Raw genomic sequence first — 19,189 nt, 5'->3', positions numbered from 1 at the left:
ATGCAGAGCTCCACTCACTCTTGATTCAACATTGGTAGAGCTGGTGAATAATGCATTATTTTACTTTATGTAAAAAACTTGGAGTTCAGTTATCTTTTTTAAATGCTTTCCCTTTCCGTAGGTAAATGTATTCCCTTAATACATTTCTTGACCTAACCTTGGAGGTTAAGCAGCAAAGAAAAATTTCTTTGGAGCCATTTTGCTCCAACTGTTATTTTAGTTTCCAATATAAATGTACAAAAGTGAATCTTGTGTTTTTTTAAAGTCTAGTTTTGAGCATTTGGCAGTGGGTGTCCCACTGATAAACCGTGACCAGTGTCTTCCTCTCATTCTGTTTTCTGGAACTACCAGCATTCATGTTGATGATTTCTTCTTTGTGATCAATGATTCACAATTTCTCTTTTTTTTTTTCTTTTTACTTAAAGTCATGCCTCAAGAGAAATCTTTATTTTTCAATTATAGTTTACATTCAGTATTATTCTAAATTAGTTTCAGGTGTACAGCATAGTGGTTAGACAATCATGTACTTTACGAAGTGGTTCCCCTGATACACATTCTTAACCAGTGGTACCATTTCTTAATAACTCAGTTTAATGATAAGGATGGACTGTAGATTTTTGTGGTTATGTTTGTGTTTTAAAGCATTTTTAAATATTTGCCTGATGCCAAACTACAATTTCACATGATTGTAAGCTGTCTACAATAACTCTAACAACTATTTTCTGTAGGCCATTGTTTGAAACCATATCTTTGAAAATCAGGATGTAAATGTTAAAAATCCAGACAACCATTCTGATACTTCTGACACCCAGAGTTTATAGATGACACTAACATTCTAAATATAAACTGAGTTTGCAATCTTGTTTTACATTTATAGTTAAGCTCTTTTGCTCCATATGGATAATTATATATTACCTAACTGATACTTCTCATGATAAAAGAAAAAGTACATTTTACATAGTTATCATTGCAACACTATTTTCAAAGTATGTTTTTGGCAACTAATAACCTTTTATTTTTAATAGGATGTACCAATGGGTCAGCATAATTTTCAAAATCGCACCTTAAGGTATGGTATATGTTCCATTTTCTAATTTTAAAGGTTTATTTTTTATTTATTTCTGAAAGTAATTATCAAAATTATAGTAATTTTGAAGGCTTCTTCTAAAAGAGCAGCTACTTGTGAAAAGCCCCATAAAATTGCTCTCAAGCTTCTAAAAATAGGATTATTAGTGTCGAGTTATTAGAATTAAGAGAGGGAAAAAGAAAACACCACCTGGTAATCACTGTAGAACTTGAAATTATTTTCTTAAAGTGATTCTTCCTAATATTAATATGTAGTAAAAAACTGATTTTTTAAAAAATGAGTATGTTCCTTAAAATTACATTTCTTGTGTTGAATCAGAGATAAAAGTAAGATAAGGCTAGCCTTTCTATAATAAAAAGAAGAGCTGCTCACCCTCTCAAAATAGAAAAAAATTTTCACAAATGTCTCCTGGCCCCCTGTCACCCTCCACATGCTATTGAAGCATCACCTGAGCTAACACACAACATCTTCCATGTTTCCTTAGATATAAAAGCCCAGGTGTGGGGGTGGGACAGGTTAGGGAAGGAGCTAGGGATAAACAATGGAGAGAAATTGGAAAGAAAGAGGGGTTGGGGCCATCGAGCAATGGGGAGGCCAATGGTGAGGCCCAGAGGCAGGAACAAGGAGGGGAAGGTCAGAAATGCTGAAAGTCTGAGGAGCAAAGCCCTGGTTGGCAAGGTAAGAACTCCTGGTGGGTAGATTATCAAACTCAAGGGTATTTATCATTTCGATAGCGGGAGTCACAAGATTACAGAGACAAGAAAATTGTCTACAGGTTCATAGTTGTCACCCAGATAATTAGTGAACACAAAGGTGTAAAATCATATGCATTTATTGGCTACTTCATGTGCCATGTTCACTGCATTGAGCACTGGACAGCATTGTCCAAGCTAATCCCACAGCAGATTCACAAAGGCAATGCCATGGTTAGCCCCAGGCATGACACTGAAGGATTTTATTTGTGAGCTCAAGGTACCTATGACTCTTCTTTCTTACACTTGGAGGGATTTTGAGAAAAAGAAAGCCACCAAATGAAGTCAAGAAACTCAAGTCCAGTCAAGGGCTGATTAAAAACAAAATGAAGGATCTAAAATGAAGGCAGATCTTCCCTGTAAATGAGAATGAACCAGGCTAGATGATTGCTAAAGTTCCTGGTTTGTTTGTTTTTTAAGAAGAATTTTTAAAAAAATAGTTTGCCTTCTTCAAACCACTTGGAATTTGACATGTCAACGCCTCTTAATCCAATAGGCTCTGTACCTGCATCTGGATCACTAAATATCATTCTGTTTTTGAACCAAGACTGCCCTTGGCCTGTTTAAAGAAGACAGGACTTGAAGGCATAAAGCCACACAGATGCTGATAGAATTGCAATGCCCCTTATCTTATTAATGATGATCCCATGAGATGAATTACAGATAACAGTGACATAGCATATGCAATGCTCTTCTTGTCTATATCTAGAGGCGGTTCTGATCTCAGAAAAGTGTGATATTTATGCCAGAATAGAAGGTCTATTCAATTGGTAATTTAACCAACCAGAACACAGAGGGCCACGTGCTCACTGCACATTGGACTCCATGACCTGCCAAGACCTAGACTCAGGCACAGGCTGGTTCAGGACAGTTTGGTGAGGGCCAACCTGTGCTTTCACTCTTTGCAGGTGTTTCACTTTTAAAAACAGTTTTTATTTTGGTTTTCTCATGCTAATTGTCAAATTAACCTTGTGGAACTCATTATTATTTGGGCATAATTTATTTACAAAGCATATTACAGCTGAAGATTGTTTGCTTCTAAGCCAAGTGAGTGGTCTGCAAATATAAGTGGGGTTTTCTGTGAATAGTGCTTTTAAACACTGAGGAACATTCAGATACATACAGTTAAGCTTTGATATGCCTAAAAAGGACTGTAGTTTTCAAATTCTTGAAAACAGACCAATGAAAACATGAACAAGGAATAACTACTTTGTCAACTAAACCAAATTTTTGCAGGGGAATTTCCAAAGCCAGTGTGTTCTGCCATAAACTAAAGTTTATAAAGGCAACCAGTCAAGGACTAATGTGTCCCTTAGGACAAAAAGTTCTTTCATCTCAAACACCAAGTACCTATCCTTCAGTGTTGCTTTTGATTACCTAGAAAAATTTCACTCTAAATGAAGTAAGGCCATTTTACTGCACCAAAGACTCTAGTCAATTCTGTCGATCCACAGAGTGGCTGCTTTAATAAAGAAAAGGCTTGCCATAGATTCTTTTTTTTCTCACTTGATTAACAGAATCAAACAGAGGTTTTGGCATCATAGAAAAATTGGATTAATATTTGGTTTAGTAATAAGATTCTTACTCATTACATTTCCTTTTATGTGTAGAACCAAGTCACAAAAGAAAAGATTTGAAGAGGAATTGAATGAAAGGATGATTCAAGCCATCGATGGAATTAATGCACAAAAGTGAGTACTTCTTAATATGAAATTATCATTCATCTCTTATTTCAAACCCTATTATTTGAAAAGATTCTTATTTCTTGCCTACTAAGTACTCTCCAAGTAAATTACTAATAAACAGAATGAGATGTAAACATGGAGAGAAAAATCACAGCAAAATGTGCTCAGGAGGTAATACAAAAGATCAATAGGAATTCCACAGGGCAGAAACATTACGTTGTGTTAAGTAACACTATTCATTCAAAATGCATTTATCCCCTTGCAAAATCAGAGAACTTGGAGATGCATGTGTTCTAGATTGTGGAAAAGGGTAAGGCTTTAGAATCAGAATTCATGAGGGCAATGAGAAGACCAGATTTTTAGGGACGGGAAGCAAAATAGTATTCAGTCTAAGAAGTCTATGAATTCTGTGCGTGTCTGTTCAGTGTATGAATTGCTTCTGTAGTTTTAAATGATCCAAGAAATGCATAGAAAAACCTTAAAGAAGGTAGTGGCATTCATGGCCTGCACAGAATGATTGCATTCATCAGCCTTTGAAACCACATTAGGCGCATGTGCATTCAATAAATGTTTGTTGAATTAAATTGCGGTGTAAACATCAGTAGGCCAGATGAAAAGCCTCCATGGAAAAGTTTCCATCCTTATGGAAACCTGACTATTTAATTTTTACCATGAAAGTTGACCCTTGAAATATGTAAATCATTTTCACCTCCAAAATTAAGTTGCACATCTTTGTAAAATGTGTGCCTCTTCTAGGTTGTTCATTTTAAGTATTTCTTTTAAAATATTTATAGGGCTTATGAAAGAATTAGATGACTATATATGTGTCTATGTGATGTGTGTGTATATTTGTTTGTAACTGCATAAATACATAATAAAGTATCTTGGTTCGGCCCGGCCGGGTGTGGCTCAGCGGTTGAGCATCGACCTAGGATCCAGGAGATCCCGGTTCAATTCCTGGTTGGGGCACATGCCCGGGTTGCAGGCTCGATCCCCGGTTGGGGGTGTGCAGGAGGCAGCTTATCAATGACTCTCTCATCATTGATGTTTCCATCTCTCTCTCTCCCTCTTCCTTTCTCTCTCTGAAATCAGTGGAGATGAAGTATCTTGGTTCAGCTACAGTTCCAATTCAGATATACTGGCACATTGAATTAACACCTGCCTAGAGACATTTTGTGTGCTCTGAAGGCAACATGTGGCTTAAATTAAGTCATTTCCCCAAGTGTCAGTCCAGTGTTCGTGGCTTACAAGACTCAGTGTTAGGTGCTAGGGACACATGGAAAGAGAAATCTGGCCTTGAGCACTTCCCATCTACCTGCAGGACACAGACAGGTAGGTAACTGAAACCTGGACTGGAAATATGGGCCCTGCAACTTAATGAGGATCTGGGTTTATTTCCACTTTGTAAATTTCACTCTTATTTTATTTCCAAGCTTATATTATCCAGGAGCATTTTTAAATTAGATTTTTCTTTCTCAATATAGAAAAAAAAACCCTCATTTTAACAAGTTACCTATATACATGATTCATAGTTTGATAAGTACACAGTTCTAAAAATGGGTATAGTTAAAATTTATCTTAAATTTTATTTTCTGTCCTTTTTATATATTAACCAACCTTTGATTCCTCCAACTAGTCTCATAAAAGAGGACAATTACATATTTCTGCAGCTAGTGCAGTAAGAAAGACCAAAAATGTTTTTTTCTCTGAACCTAAAGATTATACCCTTGAATCAGAAAGTATTGTCATAGTTCTCACTTTTAATGGTAGTTGTTCTGGGATACATTACTGACTTCTGTGTCGCAGTTGAAAGTGCACCGTTTGTCACTGAGTCTTGTAGGACATTCGGGCCCATCAGTTGATGCTGTGAGAGTCTTCCCAGCTCTCCAGAGATTTCAGGCACAGGGCTATCTTAGACCTGGAGATGTCCCTCCTCAGACATGCTGGTCATCTGGGATGACTTGTCATGGGCCCTAACATGAAACATTGTGTACATTTAGGGGCCCTCATCTGAAATCAGTAAGTGGCTGATTTCTGGGTTAAAAGGGTAATAGCTCACCTGGCATTTTCTCCTGGATCCTCAAAGCCCTTTACTTCTCAAAAATATCTCAAGTAGTCCAGATCCATAGACAAATGATCAATGGATTGGAAAGTACTATATTAATAAATTCATGTGAATTAATTTTTGTTTGAACAGATATAACATATTTTGGAATTTTATGTAAAAATATTTTATCTCTAATGTCTTAATATATATGCGTTCTCCCTCCCTATATATACAGGGTGTCCCCCAAAAATGTGTATACACTTTAACAGCTGATAGCTCTATTTTGAAAATGAGACGCTTTTTAATAAACACTGCCTTTATAGTTATTCAAAGTGTATGTATACATTTTTGGGGACACCTTATAGATGTAGATGTAGACATAAGGTTATATACACTTGTAGAAGTATACATGCATACATGCATATACTACATAATTCAGGTTATTATATTTTAATTATAAAATACTTAAGAAATTTAGGAAAATAGAAATATAAATTTATCAGTTAATGACTGAAACCGGTTGATCATATATATTTTTGATATTTATTTCTAGATATTTTTCTTGATGCACAGATTTCAATTTTTTTCTTACTTAACTTTATTTCAGAAAATGCATGTTAATTTTATTGCCAGATGTGTGACTGTATCAGGCACTGCCCACCCGGCTTACTTGTCATATGTCTGATGTCACTGCTTAGCTTGTGATTATATAGAGCATTCTAGTGAAAAGTTTTCTCCTTAGATCTTTCTCTATTTCCATTACTTTCTTAAAACAGATTTCTATGAGTCAATCAATTTGTAAGAGTGCATACTTCCATATAGTTTTTATTTATTTTTTAACGTCTGAGAGATATGTATGTATTTATTCATGTATGTGTTTATTTTAGCATGCTTTGTTAGTGATCTGAACCACTTGCTTATATTAGTATTTTCAATCAATTTTTTTGAAAACTGTGTTCAAGTACTATTTTTACTTTATAGAAATAAAAAAATGACAATGATTTCACTTATATGTGGACTCTAAAACCAAAATAAATGAACAAGCAGAACAGAAACAGACTCAATGGGATAGAGAACATTTTGACAATTGCCAGACTAGAGGGGGTTGGGGGGGATGAGTGAAAAAGGTGAAGGGATTAAGAAGCACAAATTGTTAGTTACAAAATAGACATGGGGATGTAAAGTGCAGCACAGGGAGTATAATCAATAATATTTTAATAACTACGTATGGTGTCAAATGGGTACTAGAATTATCAGGGGGGTCCCTTCATAAGTTATATAAATGTCTAATCACTGGGTTGCAAACCTGAAACTAATATAATATCGTATGTCAACTGCAATTGAAAATATTTATTTAGAAAAAAATATATGACAATGAAGTATTTTCAGTATGTGTAAAAGAAGCAAAATCTCCTCACCCAGAGCTTGAAGGGACTCTGAGTGGGTCTGACGCTCTGTGATATGTTGCTTGCTATAAGCTCAGAAAAACGGTGCTTCTCTATGAACCAGACCCTTCAGGACATGACGCTGCCGTGAGAGTTCGGTAAAACACCAGGGAACGCACTTCATGACGTACTTGAACCCCTAGTTATTTAATTGGGATAACTTCAGTTTTAATTTGGTATGAAGGTTGGTAATATCAACTTTTCCAAGGAGGGCAGGGTGTGAATAGGAATATTATATTTGCCGAGTCCATATCCAGTTGTTTGGCAGTGTACATTTTTTAAAATATTCAGTTTTGGATGATTTACAATAAAGAAAGAAGCACCAGGTCATTTTTAAAAAGTAGTTCCAGATGTTTGCTCGGAGGTTTAGTTTTATGATGTCTGCCCTTTTTATTTCTAGGCAGTGGCTCAAGTCTGAAGACATTCAGAGAATCTCATTGCTTTTCTACAATAAAATACTGGAAAAAGAGGTAAGTTATCTTTTTCTTTAAAACCAGTCATTTTTTTCCTGAAATTGTAGTGTTTTTTTTTTATGAAATTTATACTCATGGTTTTTTACTTGTGACATTGAAACTGCCTCTCACTATATCCAAAGTCTTTCTGTCTTTTTCTATGATTCTTTCATGCACATGTTGTTTTGTCATGGTTCTTGCAACCAAGCTTCGTCTCGGGCTGTTCATCATTCTCAGGACACCTTGTGGTAAATGATGTCTGGAACACGAATAAGATTGGGAGCTTATGGAAGGGAATGTGACTTAAACAAAGTATTCTTGATAACTTTACCGTGACTTTGCACAAATTATTTCAGATTTTTTACCAAAAAAAAAATTATGAGATTTATATTCAACATGTTTGGGAGAATTAGAAACCCTAAACTTTTAAGTTTTGTTGCATCTAAATACTTTCATATAAAGTAAGAGCTATTTCAGGCACATATAATAAGCAGACATTTCATTTTTACATGTCAGGTTTGACATGGATTTGCCAAAATGAATTAAGTAATTACAGAAAGGACTACTGTTTAGGCCACCTGTATTTTATTTGCATTTTGTTTTGTGTTGATCTGGAAGTAGAACAAGTTAGAGGCAATTTTTATATCCAACCATATAGTTACAGTCTTAGTTTGAACAAAAGCTACTATATTAAAATCCTGTTAAGGAAATTCAGCTCATTGTTTTACAGATATTGAATGGAAAAATCAAATATCAAAATTTCTTCCAAAATTCATCAGGGTTGGATTATGCTGTTTTACAAAAACTGTCTTCTTTTATTAGTGGTCAAGAAGGTAAATTGTCTGTTTCTAAGTCAACATATTGACTACAGATGGTTTACCAAATTGATATTTCATACAATTTATTACTGTTTTTTGACCATTTTATCCTTGAATAACTATAACACATACTAATGGTTATTTATTGTGTAAATGACGAAGTGTTCCCTTCCTGATAGAAGTCCATCTCATTTATTAATACTCCAGCTCACGTCTCTGCCCAAGGCCCGGAGAAAGGGAAAATATAAGGATGCATCTGAATGCATAGAACGCAATCACGTTTCTGCAATTTTCCTAATATGGCTCCTTCATCAACATGTAAATTATCCTGGCTACCAAGTCACAAAATTCACCCAAAAAATATTCTAGCCAATAGAGGGTGATCGTCGTTTGAAAATGTTGCTTTTGTTGACATTGCCCATGTGTGCATATTTGCAGAGGCCAACTCTGAGGCGAGTTTTAGAGAGCATTGAGATTTAAGCTTGCTCTTCAGCCCTGCAGGAGGGATACAAGGCAGCATGGAAGAGAAACATCAATTCACCAATCAGAGATGCAGCATCTGCACAAAAACCCCACTCGCTGAAACCCAAGCAATGCAAACTTCCCATAACTTGAGGACCGGTCTGTGCGGATAAAGCTAATGCAGCCTGCCAGTATTGTCAGGAGGTTTCAATAGCATTGCCACAGAAATGTTATTTTCTTTAATTTTATTATAAAACTCTCTTTTGAGGAGCAGTCTAGTCTCAACTGCAACATTGGCTGTCTCTTTTCCTGTATAACTCAGGCAGGGGCAGTCCCCAGTGGGCAGCTACACTGGGCAGTGTATGGTCGTGGCTGGGATGGAAAGCTGTGTGGACAAGTGGAAAGACTGTCCATCAGCCAGGCTCAGACAAGTGAACAGAATGAATGTGAACCTAGACAAAGCCCGCTGCTCTTCTCTACCTTGTAAATTTACTCACTACCTCTAAGTAGCATTAAGATAAATAATAAAATAAAAGACAAAAACAAGTAAATAAAATGAGAAAGTTGCAATTCCTTAGAAATATTCAGGAGTAAAATATTAAGTGAAAAATTATTTGCTTTTCCCAAATAACTGTAGGCAACAGACCCACAAGGGAACCAGGGCACCCACACGGTTTGCTCAGTTCACTGTCTTTCTAGTCAGGTGCTCCCTCTCCTTACTGGACTGATTCAGTTACCTTTAAATGGGTTCATTATCTTACTCACATGTGAAATCTAATGAACAAAATAAACTGATGAACAAAATAGATCCAGAGACATAGAAGCATGGAACAGACTGACAAATCTCAGAGGGAAGGTGGGGGTGAGGGAGTGGGTGGGAGAGATTAATCAAAGAACTTATATGCTTATATGAATAACCTATGGACACAGACGATAGTGGGGTGAAGGCCTGGGGGAGAGGTACAGGGTGGAAGGGATCAAAGGAGTAAAAAAGGACATTTGTAATACTTTCAACAACAAAGATAAATTCTTAAAAAATGGGTTTCTCCTGAAACACTTATCAGAAAGAACTTATGCACCCCTATGTTCATAGCAGCACAAATTACAATAACTAAGATCTCGAAACAGCCCAAGTGCACATCAGTAGATGAGTGGATAAAAAGGCTCTGGGACATTCACACCATGGAGTACTACGCAGCTGTAAAGAAGAAGGGTCTTGTACCCTTTGGGACAGTATGATTGGACCTGGAGAATATTATGCTAAGTGAAATAAGCCAGGCAGAGAAAGACAAACATCACATAATCTCACTTATATGTGGAATCTAAAGAACTTAATAAACTGATGAACAGAATAGATTCAATGACATGGAAGCATAGATCAGACTGACAAATCTCAGAAGGAAGGTGGGGATGGGGGTGGGGCAGGGAGAGACTAACCAAAGAACTCATGTGCATATATGCATAACCCATGGACACAGACAACAGTGTGGTGAAGGCCTGGGGTGGGGAGGTGGGGGGGCGGGATAAAAAGGGTCAATGGGGGGGAAAGGGGACATCTGTAATTCACTCAACAATAAAGATAAATTTTTAAAAATGGGTTCCTGAACAATTTGACTTATAGAAGTCATGGTCTTTGGAAGTTACAACTCACTCGGAGGGAGGAAGCGCTCATTGCCAGAGATGAAGAGCCATTGTCCTTAGCGCCTTTCTGCCACGGTCTACAGTTCATGAGTGTGGTGCATGATCTGGGCAGAATCAGGCCGCAGGCTGCAGGCTGACGGCGTCCTCCCTTCTCTTACTAAACTGTCGTTCGTGGTTTCCCCCTTCTCCCCTTAGTACCGGGCCACGGCGCTGCCGGCGTTCAAGTATTACGTGACCTGTGCCTGTCTCATTTTCTTCTGCATCTTCATCGTGCAGGTTCTCGTGTTACCAAAGTAAGTGCGTGCGGTTCTCCACTGGGGCTCCCACCTGGCGCACCTTCCCACCGGCCCGGTTACACTCAAGGGGGTGAGAAGGTGGTCATTTCTGAGCAGAAGGGCTCTGTAACATGCCGCAGTGGTGGTGGACGGGGTGGGACTCGGGACCTGTGAAGCTAAGTGATCCCGTGTGCCGTGTTTAGCTATAGAAATATTCAATTTTCAGAGTGGACATGTTGATTCATGTTACGGGGTTCTTAAAATATTAATATAACCTTCTGCCCAGTAAACTTTACTGAAAAGGGCAACGTTGCCAGATGTGGTTTCTAATGTACAGATAACATCATTGTATATTGAAAGGACAAAACCTGCTCTGGGCACACCTTGCCCACCCGTTGGCTCTGATTTCACATTCTTTTCCGTGAAGTCCATTCTCTGCCAACATCTCTAATGGTTATAGGTCACTGTCCAACTTGCGTCTCCCAGGACAGACCTGGTGTAGACAGGAGAACCTGGCTGAGCTGGATTTCACACGTTCACACTTTGGAGTGGACTCCTCCTAGTTCCACCTATTGGTGAAAGTCCAATCACTCCATGATCCCTGGATTGTCTTTCTCTCTCACCTTCTTAATGAGGCAATGTAAGTCAACTTACTTCCTATAAAGAAACAGATTTTTTCTCATTTTAGTCTTAAAAAGAAAGAAAGCAAAGCTTTTGTCTTTCAGTGATTGGGGATATAGAAATAAATATAAAGATAAATGTTCTTTCCCTTTATCATTATCTATTTTGTAAAGGCCAAAGCAACCATTTTTAAAATATATATATCTTTATTGATTTAAGGGAGAGGAAGAGAGAGAGAGATAGAAACATCAGTGATGAGAGAGTCATGGATCAGCTGCCTCCTGCACTCCTCCCACTGGGGATCGAGCCCGCAACCCAGGCATGTGCCCTGAATGGGAATCGAACCATGATCTACTGGATCATAGGTCGATGCTCAATAGCTGAGCCACGCCGTCTGGACAAAGCAACCATTTTTAATCTAGTGTAATTTAGAATGTTTGCATTCAACTTCAGGGGCACAGCCAACATTTCTGGGAAACTTGGATTGTTAAGGCTGGGCTACATTTTGTTTCATGAGATGCAGAACAAACTAGAAATAAATGGTCTCTCTTTCCCCCTGTACTCCAAAGGATATTCTGGGCACTGAGCCATTTCAAAGGCTTTATAGAAGTATGACAAATCAAAGCATTATTCACATATGTACAATTCAAAGCCATCTGACCCCTTACCCCATAAATTAGCATCAAAATACTTGGGCCACTTGAGCGCTTCTAAAACTTCAGTGAAATTTGCCAGTGTCAACTTACTGGTTTTCCATTTTTACAAAAGTTAACAAATTAAGCTTCTTAGTGCCAGGTCTGTGCCACATGGTACAGGAGAGAAACAGTTGTCCTGGCATGCACAAGGCTTATAGACTGGGCGTTAAAATGTTATATAGATGATTGCCCTGGCCAGGTGGCTCAGTGAGTAGGAGCATCATCCTGTACCCCAGAAGGGTTGCAGGTTTGATTCTGGTTAGGGCACATACCTAGGTTACGGGCTCGATCTCTGGTCTGGCGAGTGCAGGAGGCAACACATTGATGTTTCTCTCTCTCCCTCTTTCTTTCTCTTTCTCTGAAATCAATGGAAGTATATCTTTGGGTGAGAATTTTAAAAAAAGTTCTTACATCTCTGCCATGTATTTGGATTACTAATTTATACAGTCCTCTCAGAGAGCAAAGTAATAAAACATTCTCTTTTTAAAAAGTTATACAGATGATATAAGTACTACCAAGGGAACTGGACCCTAGTATTATTCTTAAGTAGATAAATTCACTCATTTATCTGTATATTCCTATTGAGTATTTTTTTATTTTCTGCATCATAATTAAGACAGTTCGTCACCCACTGGAAGGAGTAGGAGAGAGGAAAGTGAGTTGGCATTTTAAAAGACGGTATCAAAGAAGATAGACTTCCACAAACCAAGAAGAACATTTCATGGCATTATACTTTTAAAAGAACATAAAGGAGATGTCTGCTCTGCCTTTGCTTTTATTTTCTTGTCTCTCTTTTGTTGAGTTATTTATAAGAACCAATAAATCTGTTATTTATTTATGGCAGTTCATTCTCTCAGGCATCATCACCAGTTATTGTTGTTCTGCTTGAGCAACAAGTTAGATTTTGAGGGTGAACATTGTGAAATCTGTGCTGGTTGCATTTCCCTCTTTATCTTGGCAGTTGGAAAGCTCAGAGGACTCCTCTAATAGAGTTGAGACCAGCATGTGTGTGATGTGTGCATGTGTAAAAGCACTCACTGAATGATTTATTACCGGGAAAGGGTGCATTAAAATTAGCCAAAGGAAGAGACATGTAGGGCAGAGTCTGGGAGGGGTCCAAATGCAGAGCTTCTGGCTGTTCTCTCCCAGGAGAGCATGGAGGGGGTTATCTTCTTCCACCCACTATGTGTGGCAATACCCACCCAGTATTGTCAACCAGGGAAGCTCACCCAAGCCTTTGGTGTCCAGAATTTTTATCAAGGCTCAATCACATATTGCTCACATGGCTGACTGTTGGTCTCCAGCCTCCTCCTGATGTTGGGCTAACATCTTAGTCTCCAGTCCCTTCAGAGGTTGAGAACTGTAGTTCCTGTACCAGCTTTATATTGTATTATATTACTTTATATTAGTCTTTTTCCTTCATTTGTCTTTCATGTTAATGTCCTCACGTTTTTCCTTTTTCTTTTTAAAAAAGCCTTGCTATGAAATACTTCAAACATACAGAAAATTACAGAGCATAATATAATAAACATGTAGGTGCACAGAACCCATATTTCACAAATGTTAATCTAGTATTATATTTGCTGTAGATATGTTCCTATGCTCTTGGGGCCATTATTGTTTGGGTATGTTTCCTATAAACAGAATCTATTTTTATTTTGTTTTTTATTTATATATTCAACCTGATATCTTTCTCTATATTAATATGCTTTATTTTACTTATATTTTGATTTTTTCACTGATGCATATGGACCCTCTTCACCATCTTAAGTTTCATTTACCTTGCTTTTCTTTTGTTCTCCAGTTCCCCTCTAACTTCTAAAGAATTGATGAGATTTTTTTCCCTTTACTAGTTAAAAGAAAATACATATATTCTTAATTTAATATATTCTAAAGTTAATCATTATATCTCTTGCATAATTACTTCTTAATGTTTTAGCTCCAGATGAGATCTTAGTCACATGCTCAAACCTAGCTGCAAGGGAGGCTGGAATATGTAGTCTTGGTGTAACAGGGTTTTTATCTAAAAATTCTAACATCATGAAAAAGTGGAATTCATGTATTCTTTCCAGAAATGAAAACAGATTTTTGTTGTAGTTAGTTGTATGTCACTGGTACAGTCATATTTGAAGAATAATAGCAAGCAAAAAGGAGCCAAGCATGTTTTCTCTCAATGAAACAAGCTGGTATACCTTTACTTTGTACTTCACGGTTATTCTGAGCATTTGTAATAGAAATAGAAATTCATACTTGTATTTCATCGATCATTTCTGGAATCATTAAGCAGAAATGATTGATGAAATGCATGTATGAATTATACCAAGCATAGTTACAGATACTGAGAAAACAAAAGTAACCCCAAAAAGTATCATTGTCATGTAACTTACATTCTATTAAGGGGCACAGCAATAATGTTATAAACAAATGCATATATGATAGTTCAGTGATGCTAAGCTTTAAGAAAAATAAAACAGAGCAGGACACTACAGAGCGATGGAAGGTGGTATTTCAGATGAGGCTGGTAGGGGAAGGCAGCACTGATTACGTGACACTGAAGCAGAAATCTGAATGAATTGAAATGAAAATTATGTGGACATCTGGCATAAGAACATCCTAGATGATGGGAGTCACAGGTGTACTCAAGAACCTGCAAAAAGACAGGGTGGCGGAAGCAGAGTGAGCCAGGAGAGAGTGCTAGAAGATGGGATCAGAGGAGCAGTGTGAGGGGCAGGTCCTGTCAGCCCTCAGAGGCTACTGGAAGAACTTAGATTTCATGCTGAGTGCCGTGGAAGCCCTGGCAGATTCTCAGCTGAGGACATGATCTGGTTACACTTAAAAGTATTATTCTTGTTGCTCTGGAGGAGGGTGGAGTTGGAAATACAAAGATCAGGTAAGATGACGGTTTGTACTAGAGTAGCAGTTGAGGTGGTAAAAAGTGGGTCAAATTTTGGATGTATTATGACAAGTGATGCACACAGGTCTTGCTACTGTATGGGCTATGAACAGTAAGAGGAAGTTAAGCTCTGTGGAGGTTTTTTTTTGGCGGGGGTACTGAGGGTTGGTCTGGATAACTGGGAAAAATAGGGTTGCCATTTGCAGAGGGAGAATCCTGTAGTAGGAAAAGGTTAGAGAGGGGTATTGAATCAAGGACTCAGTTCTGGACCTCAAAGACGTGCGTGTGCTCATAATATAATTCCTTTTCCCTTTCCCACATCACAGGACCTTCAAGTGGCCAGAGCACCTCACAGCTGCCAAGTCCTATTATCAGAGAAAGGCTACTGTAGTCTGTGAGGGCAAAGAATAACTGAATGCCTTTCCTCCTTCTCAACTTTTTCTTTTTTTACCAAATTCCCTTTCATTTTGAAGTTCTGTCACCTATCACTTAAAAAAAGAGAGATAAAAGGAGGAATTTTTATTATTTCATGCTTATACTTAAACGTTTTCTTCCCTCGGCCCTCTTCGTCCTTGCTAAATATGATGTGACAGGTGCACAGGGTGTTGAGGAGGGACCCACATCACTACCTGGGGAGGAGAAGTGAGAGCCCAGGGGAAAGGGGCTGTGACAGTCATCACACTCAATGGAATTCCAGAGAAGGATCTCATTATTTACCCTTTGAAATGGTTTCTACCTAATATAACTTTTAGACTTTTTTTGCTGGTTTGTTTCTCAGCAAACGTGCTTCCTTGTCCCTGTCAGTACCATCTTTAAGCAATACACTGACTGGGAAAAAACAGAAAGGAGAGAAGACCTGATCCTGAATCAGCCTTTTCCATTTACTGTAACAGTACACTTGATTAAAGTGCCAAAGTCGAAAAACCTCACTAAAAAATGTGATTTTTCTTGCTTCATGACAGGGAGGAATCAGCTTTGCTTTTCAGTAAGTACATAAATCAGTTATGCTTGTGTGTTAAAAAGAAACAGCTTTGCAACTGGAATTTTAATTAAAATTGATTATGTTACATAAACATCATGGTGTGCTTAATGGGCCTGAACATGCTTTTGATAGAACAGGCAGGATAAATGGTTATAATTAAGAGCTTTTGACCAACCATTACTTTGCCTGGTGCTATTTCTTGTTCCCTGAGATGAGGGGTACACCCACATGAACAAGAGGGTCCATGCACCATGAACCAGAACACTGGACAGCCTCAAGTCAAGCACATCAGCAAAAACTCAAGCCACTCTGGGTCTGAATCTCAGGTTGTGACATAGTGTTCTAAATACAAGATTATATCATCCACAAAAATAAAGGTAGTTTTACATATTTGCTTCCAATCTGATGCCTTTATTTCATTTTCCTGCCTAATTTCCCTGGCTAGCTCCTCCAATATAATATTCAATAGAAGTAGTCACAGAACACATATATTCTAAGAACATTGACCCACCTGTCACATATACTAGGCCATAAAAGCATCTCAGTGCATTGGAAAAGATTTTTGTTGGTTCAGTCTTTATTAATTAACCTTTTCAAGAATTATTTCATTATTTTCATTGTTAAATTATATACTTTTGAATAAGCTAGTCAAATAAGAAATCACAAGAGAAATTAGAAAGTGTTTTGTATATCAAAATATAACATCAAAATATGTGGGATATACCGTAAGGTAGTCATTTAGAGAGGAATTTGTAGCTTTCAAATGCTCATATTAGAAAATGAGGTGGTTAATATCAAAAGTCTCAGTTTCCAACTTAGGACGCTAGGGAAATATGAGCAAATCAAGAAAGTAGAAGGGAAGAAACACTAAAGAAGGAAGAAAAACAGTAAAATAGAAACCGACCAATACAGAAATCAGTAAAGCCAAAAGTTGATTTTCTTAAAAAGTTTAAATATTCCTAAATTTTTAGCAAAACTGATCAAGAAAGAAAAAGAGATCATCACAAAGCACCCAAACTAATAATATAAGGAATAAAAGGGGATCCACTACAGATCCTATAGACATTCACAGGATAATATGGAATGTTATGAATCAGTCAAGGCCAAGAAGATTTACAATTTAGATGAAATGGAAAAATTCATTGGGAAGATAGCCTATCCAACCTGACACATGCTAGAACAGAAAATTTAAAGGGGTATGATATATTAAATTTGATTTTTTTAAATCTTCACACAAAGAAAACTTCACATCCAGGTGATTTCTGTATGAATTTTACCAAACATTTTAAGAAAATAAGATGAAGGAACTGATTAAATATTAACAAATCTCATAATTGTGAATGGATAAAAATGTCCTGTTCCTGGACAGAAGCTCAAAGATTGAGGCTGCAAATCAAAGGCTACATTTCTGTACAGTACTATGTTAGGAGATCAACCTAAAATCCAAAGAGAAAGTTTGGAAATAAAGATGGAAAATAGCTATTCTGGGAAACAGCTTACAGAGAAAAGAAAGCTGCAGTAATATAAACATCTAACAATACAGAATTCAAATGAAAGGCATTTGGCATGACAAAAAGGCCTATTATGGTACAGTCACCAAGAAAGTTTAACAATCATAAATCTTTGTGCACTCCAGCATCTCTTTGAGGTAAATAAAGAGAAACTACTACAATGTTCAAATAGATTGACAAATCCACAATCCTACTTAGAAATCTTAATACATTCTAAAATTGACAGAACAAATTGAGTCAATAAGTCAGCCCATTGAGGATTCGACTAACTCTTCAGGCCCTCTGAATAGATATATTTAGAGAACATGCTTTGTTTCCAGAAAAAAAGAAAATACATATAATTTTCAGGAAAACATAAACCATCATAGAAGTAGAGCATATTTATCACAGCCCAGAAGAAAAATAAATTGTCAAAGTATAAATAATAAGCACAATCTCTGATCAAATCTGTTGAAATTAGAAGTAACAAGAACAGACCAAAAACATAACCTCTTTGTAGAATTTATAAATTAGACTTCTGAATTACTCTTGTATTAAAAGGAAATAGAAATTGAAATTATAGGCTTTTTAGACAAGAATGACAATGAGTAACTATAATTCAAAGCTATGAGATTTGGCTAAAGCAGTAATTATAGGAATATTTATGCGCTTAAATACATTTATTAAAAAATACAAAACATTGCCAATAAGTGACAAGAAAAAGAACAACTTAAGTTTAAGTAAAAAAGTAATTTTTAAAGTTAAATGGGAAACTAATAACCTAGAAAACTATTAGAAAGCACAGACTTTAATAAATAACCCAAAAGCTTTGAGAAAATCAACAAACATGTGGTTTCAAAAACCTGATTAAAAGAAAAAAGATAAAAATAAAATTAAGTACAAGAAGAAATAACTTTGAATATGGAGACTTTGAAAATTTTAAGAGAGTATTATGTAGAATATTTGGCATTTGAACATATAAATGAAATGGATAATTTTCTAGGAAAATTTTCAAAATTGACAAGAAACAGAACCAATAAACATGGCAGAAATGTGACATTTCTACATCTAAACATGGGTCAGGAATACAGTTTCATGGATGTAAATGTCAACCACACCACTTAATAGAGATAGAAGTCTCTCAACTTCTCTGGGTTTCAGTTTCTGTTTGGTAAAATGAGATGATAATATTAACTGCTGTCCAGGATTTTTGTCAGGAGTAAATGAACTGTACATTACAGTCCTTAGAAGAGTGCTTGGCATGCAGTAAATGCTCTGTGGATGTTAGCTTGTGTCATCGTATCGTCATATCATCGCCATCACGTCATCAGATGGTTTTACTGTTGAGATTTACCAAACCTTCAATAAGAGATTACTCATTTGTTATGTGAACAGTTTTGGACCTAAGAAAAGAAATGATGTTTCTGAACTCAGCCTTATGAGGCTGACATTACCTTGATATTCAAAAGGAACCAGGTGAACATAGCCAAACAAACTCATCAAAACTTCTTTTATAAGAATAAAATGGATGAGAAAGATGGCAAACAACAGTTCACCAGATGAGTTACTGTGTCCCTCTTCCGTCACAGGAGTAAGAAGAGCCCTCCATACCTCTGAGGTGGGCGCCTGCCTCCCACTCCCCTCCCACCACACTGTCTGGCAAAGGAGGAGGGTCTGAGATTGTGTGTTGGGGAGATGATGAGCTGGGGCAAGTGGCAGTAGCCAGGGCCTCTGTGGCCTCTGACCAGGGTCTAAGAACTGGAGTGATGTCTTAAGAAAAGATGATCTAGAAAGTAAGGAAACATACAGTGCTTGTCTCTACCAGACTGTAAGCAGCTAAAAAT

At 37.1% G+C, this 19,189-nt stretch overlaps 1 protein-coding gene across 1 annotated transcript in view; it reads left to right on the top strand.

The window, feature by feature from the left end:
* Positions 1-19,189, top strand: part of ADCY2 (adenylate cyclase 2) — a 296,886-nt gene that overhangs the window by 220,070 nt on the left and 57,627 nt on the right. The window contains exons 11-14 of the mRNA XM_087815353.1: positions 1,026-1,069; positions 3,450-3,530; positions 7,417-7,486; positions 10,585-10,682. Coding sequence (XP_087671479.1) covers positions 1,026-1,069; positions 3,450-3,530; positions 7,417-7,486; positions 10,585-10,682 — 293 coding nt within the window. The remainder of the gene's footprint in view (positions 1-1,025; positions 1,070-3,449; positions 3,531-7,416; positions 7,487-10,584; positions 10,683-19,189) is intronic.

Source organism: Miniopterus natalensis, chromosome 3 (assembly GCF_054644295.1).
Source record: "Miniopterus natalensis isolate mMinNat1 chromosome 3, mMinNat1.hap1, whole genome shotgun sequence".
In the NCBI taxonomy this organism is placed as follows: Eukaryota; Metazoa; Chordata; class Mammalia; order Chiroptera; family Miniopteridae; genus Miniopterus; species Miniopterus natalensis.
The sequence above is the reverse complement of the archived record's forward strand: the minus strand, read 5'-3'. Positions and strand labels throughout refer to the sequence as shown.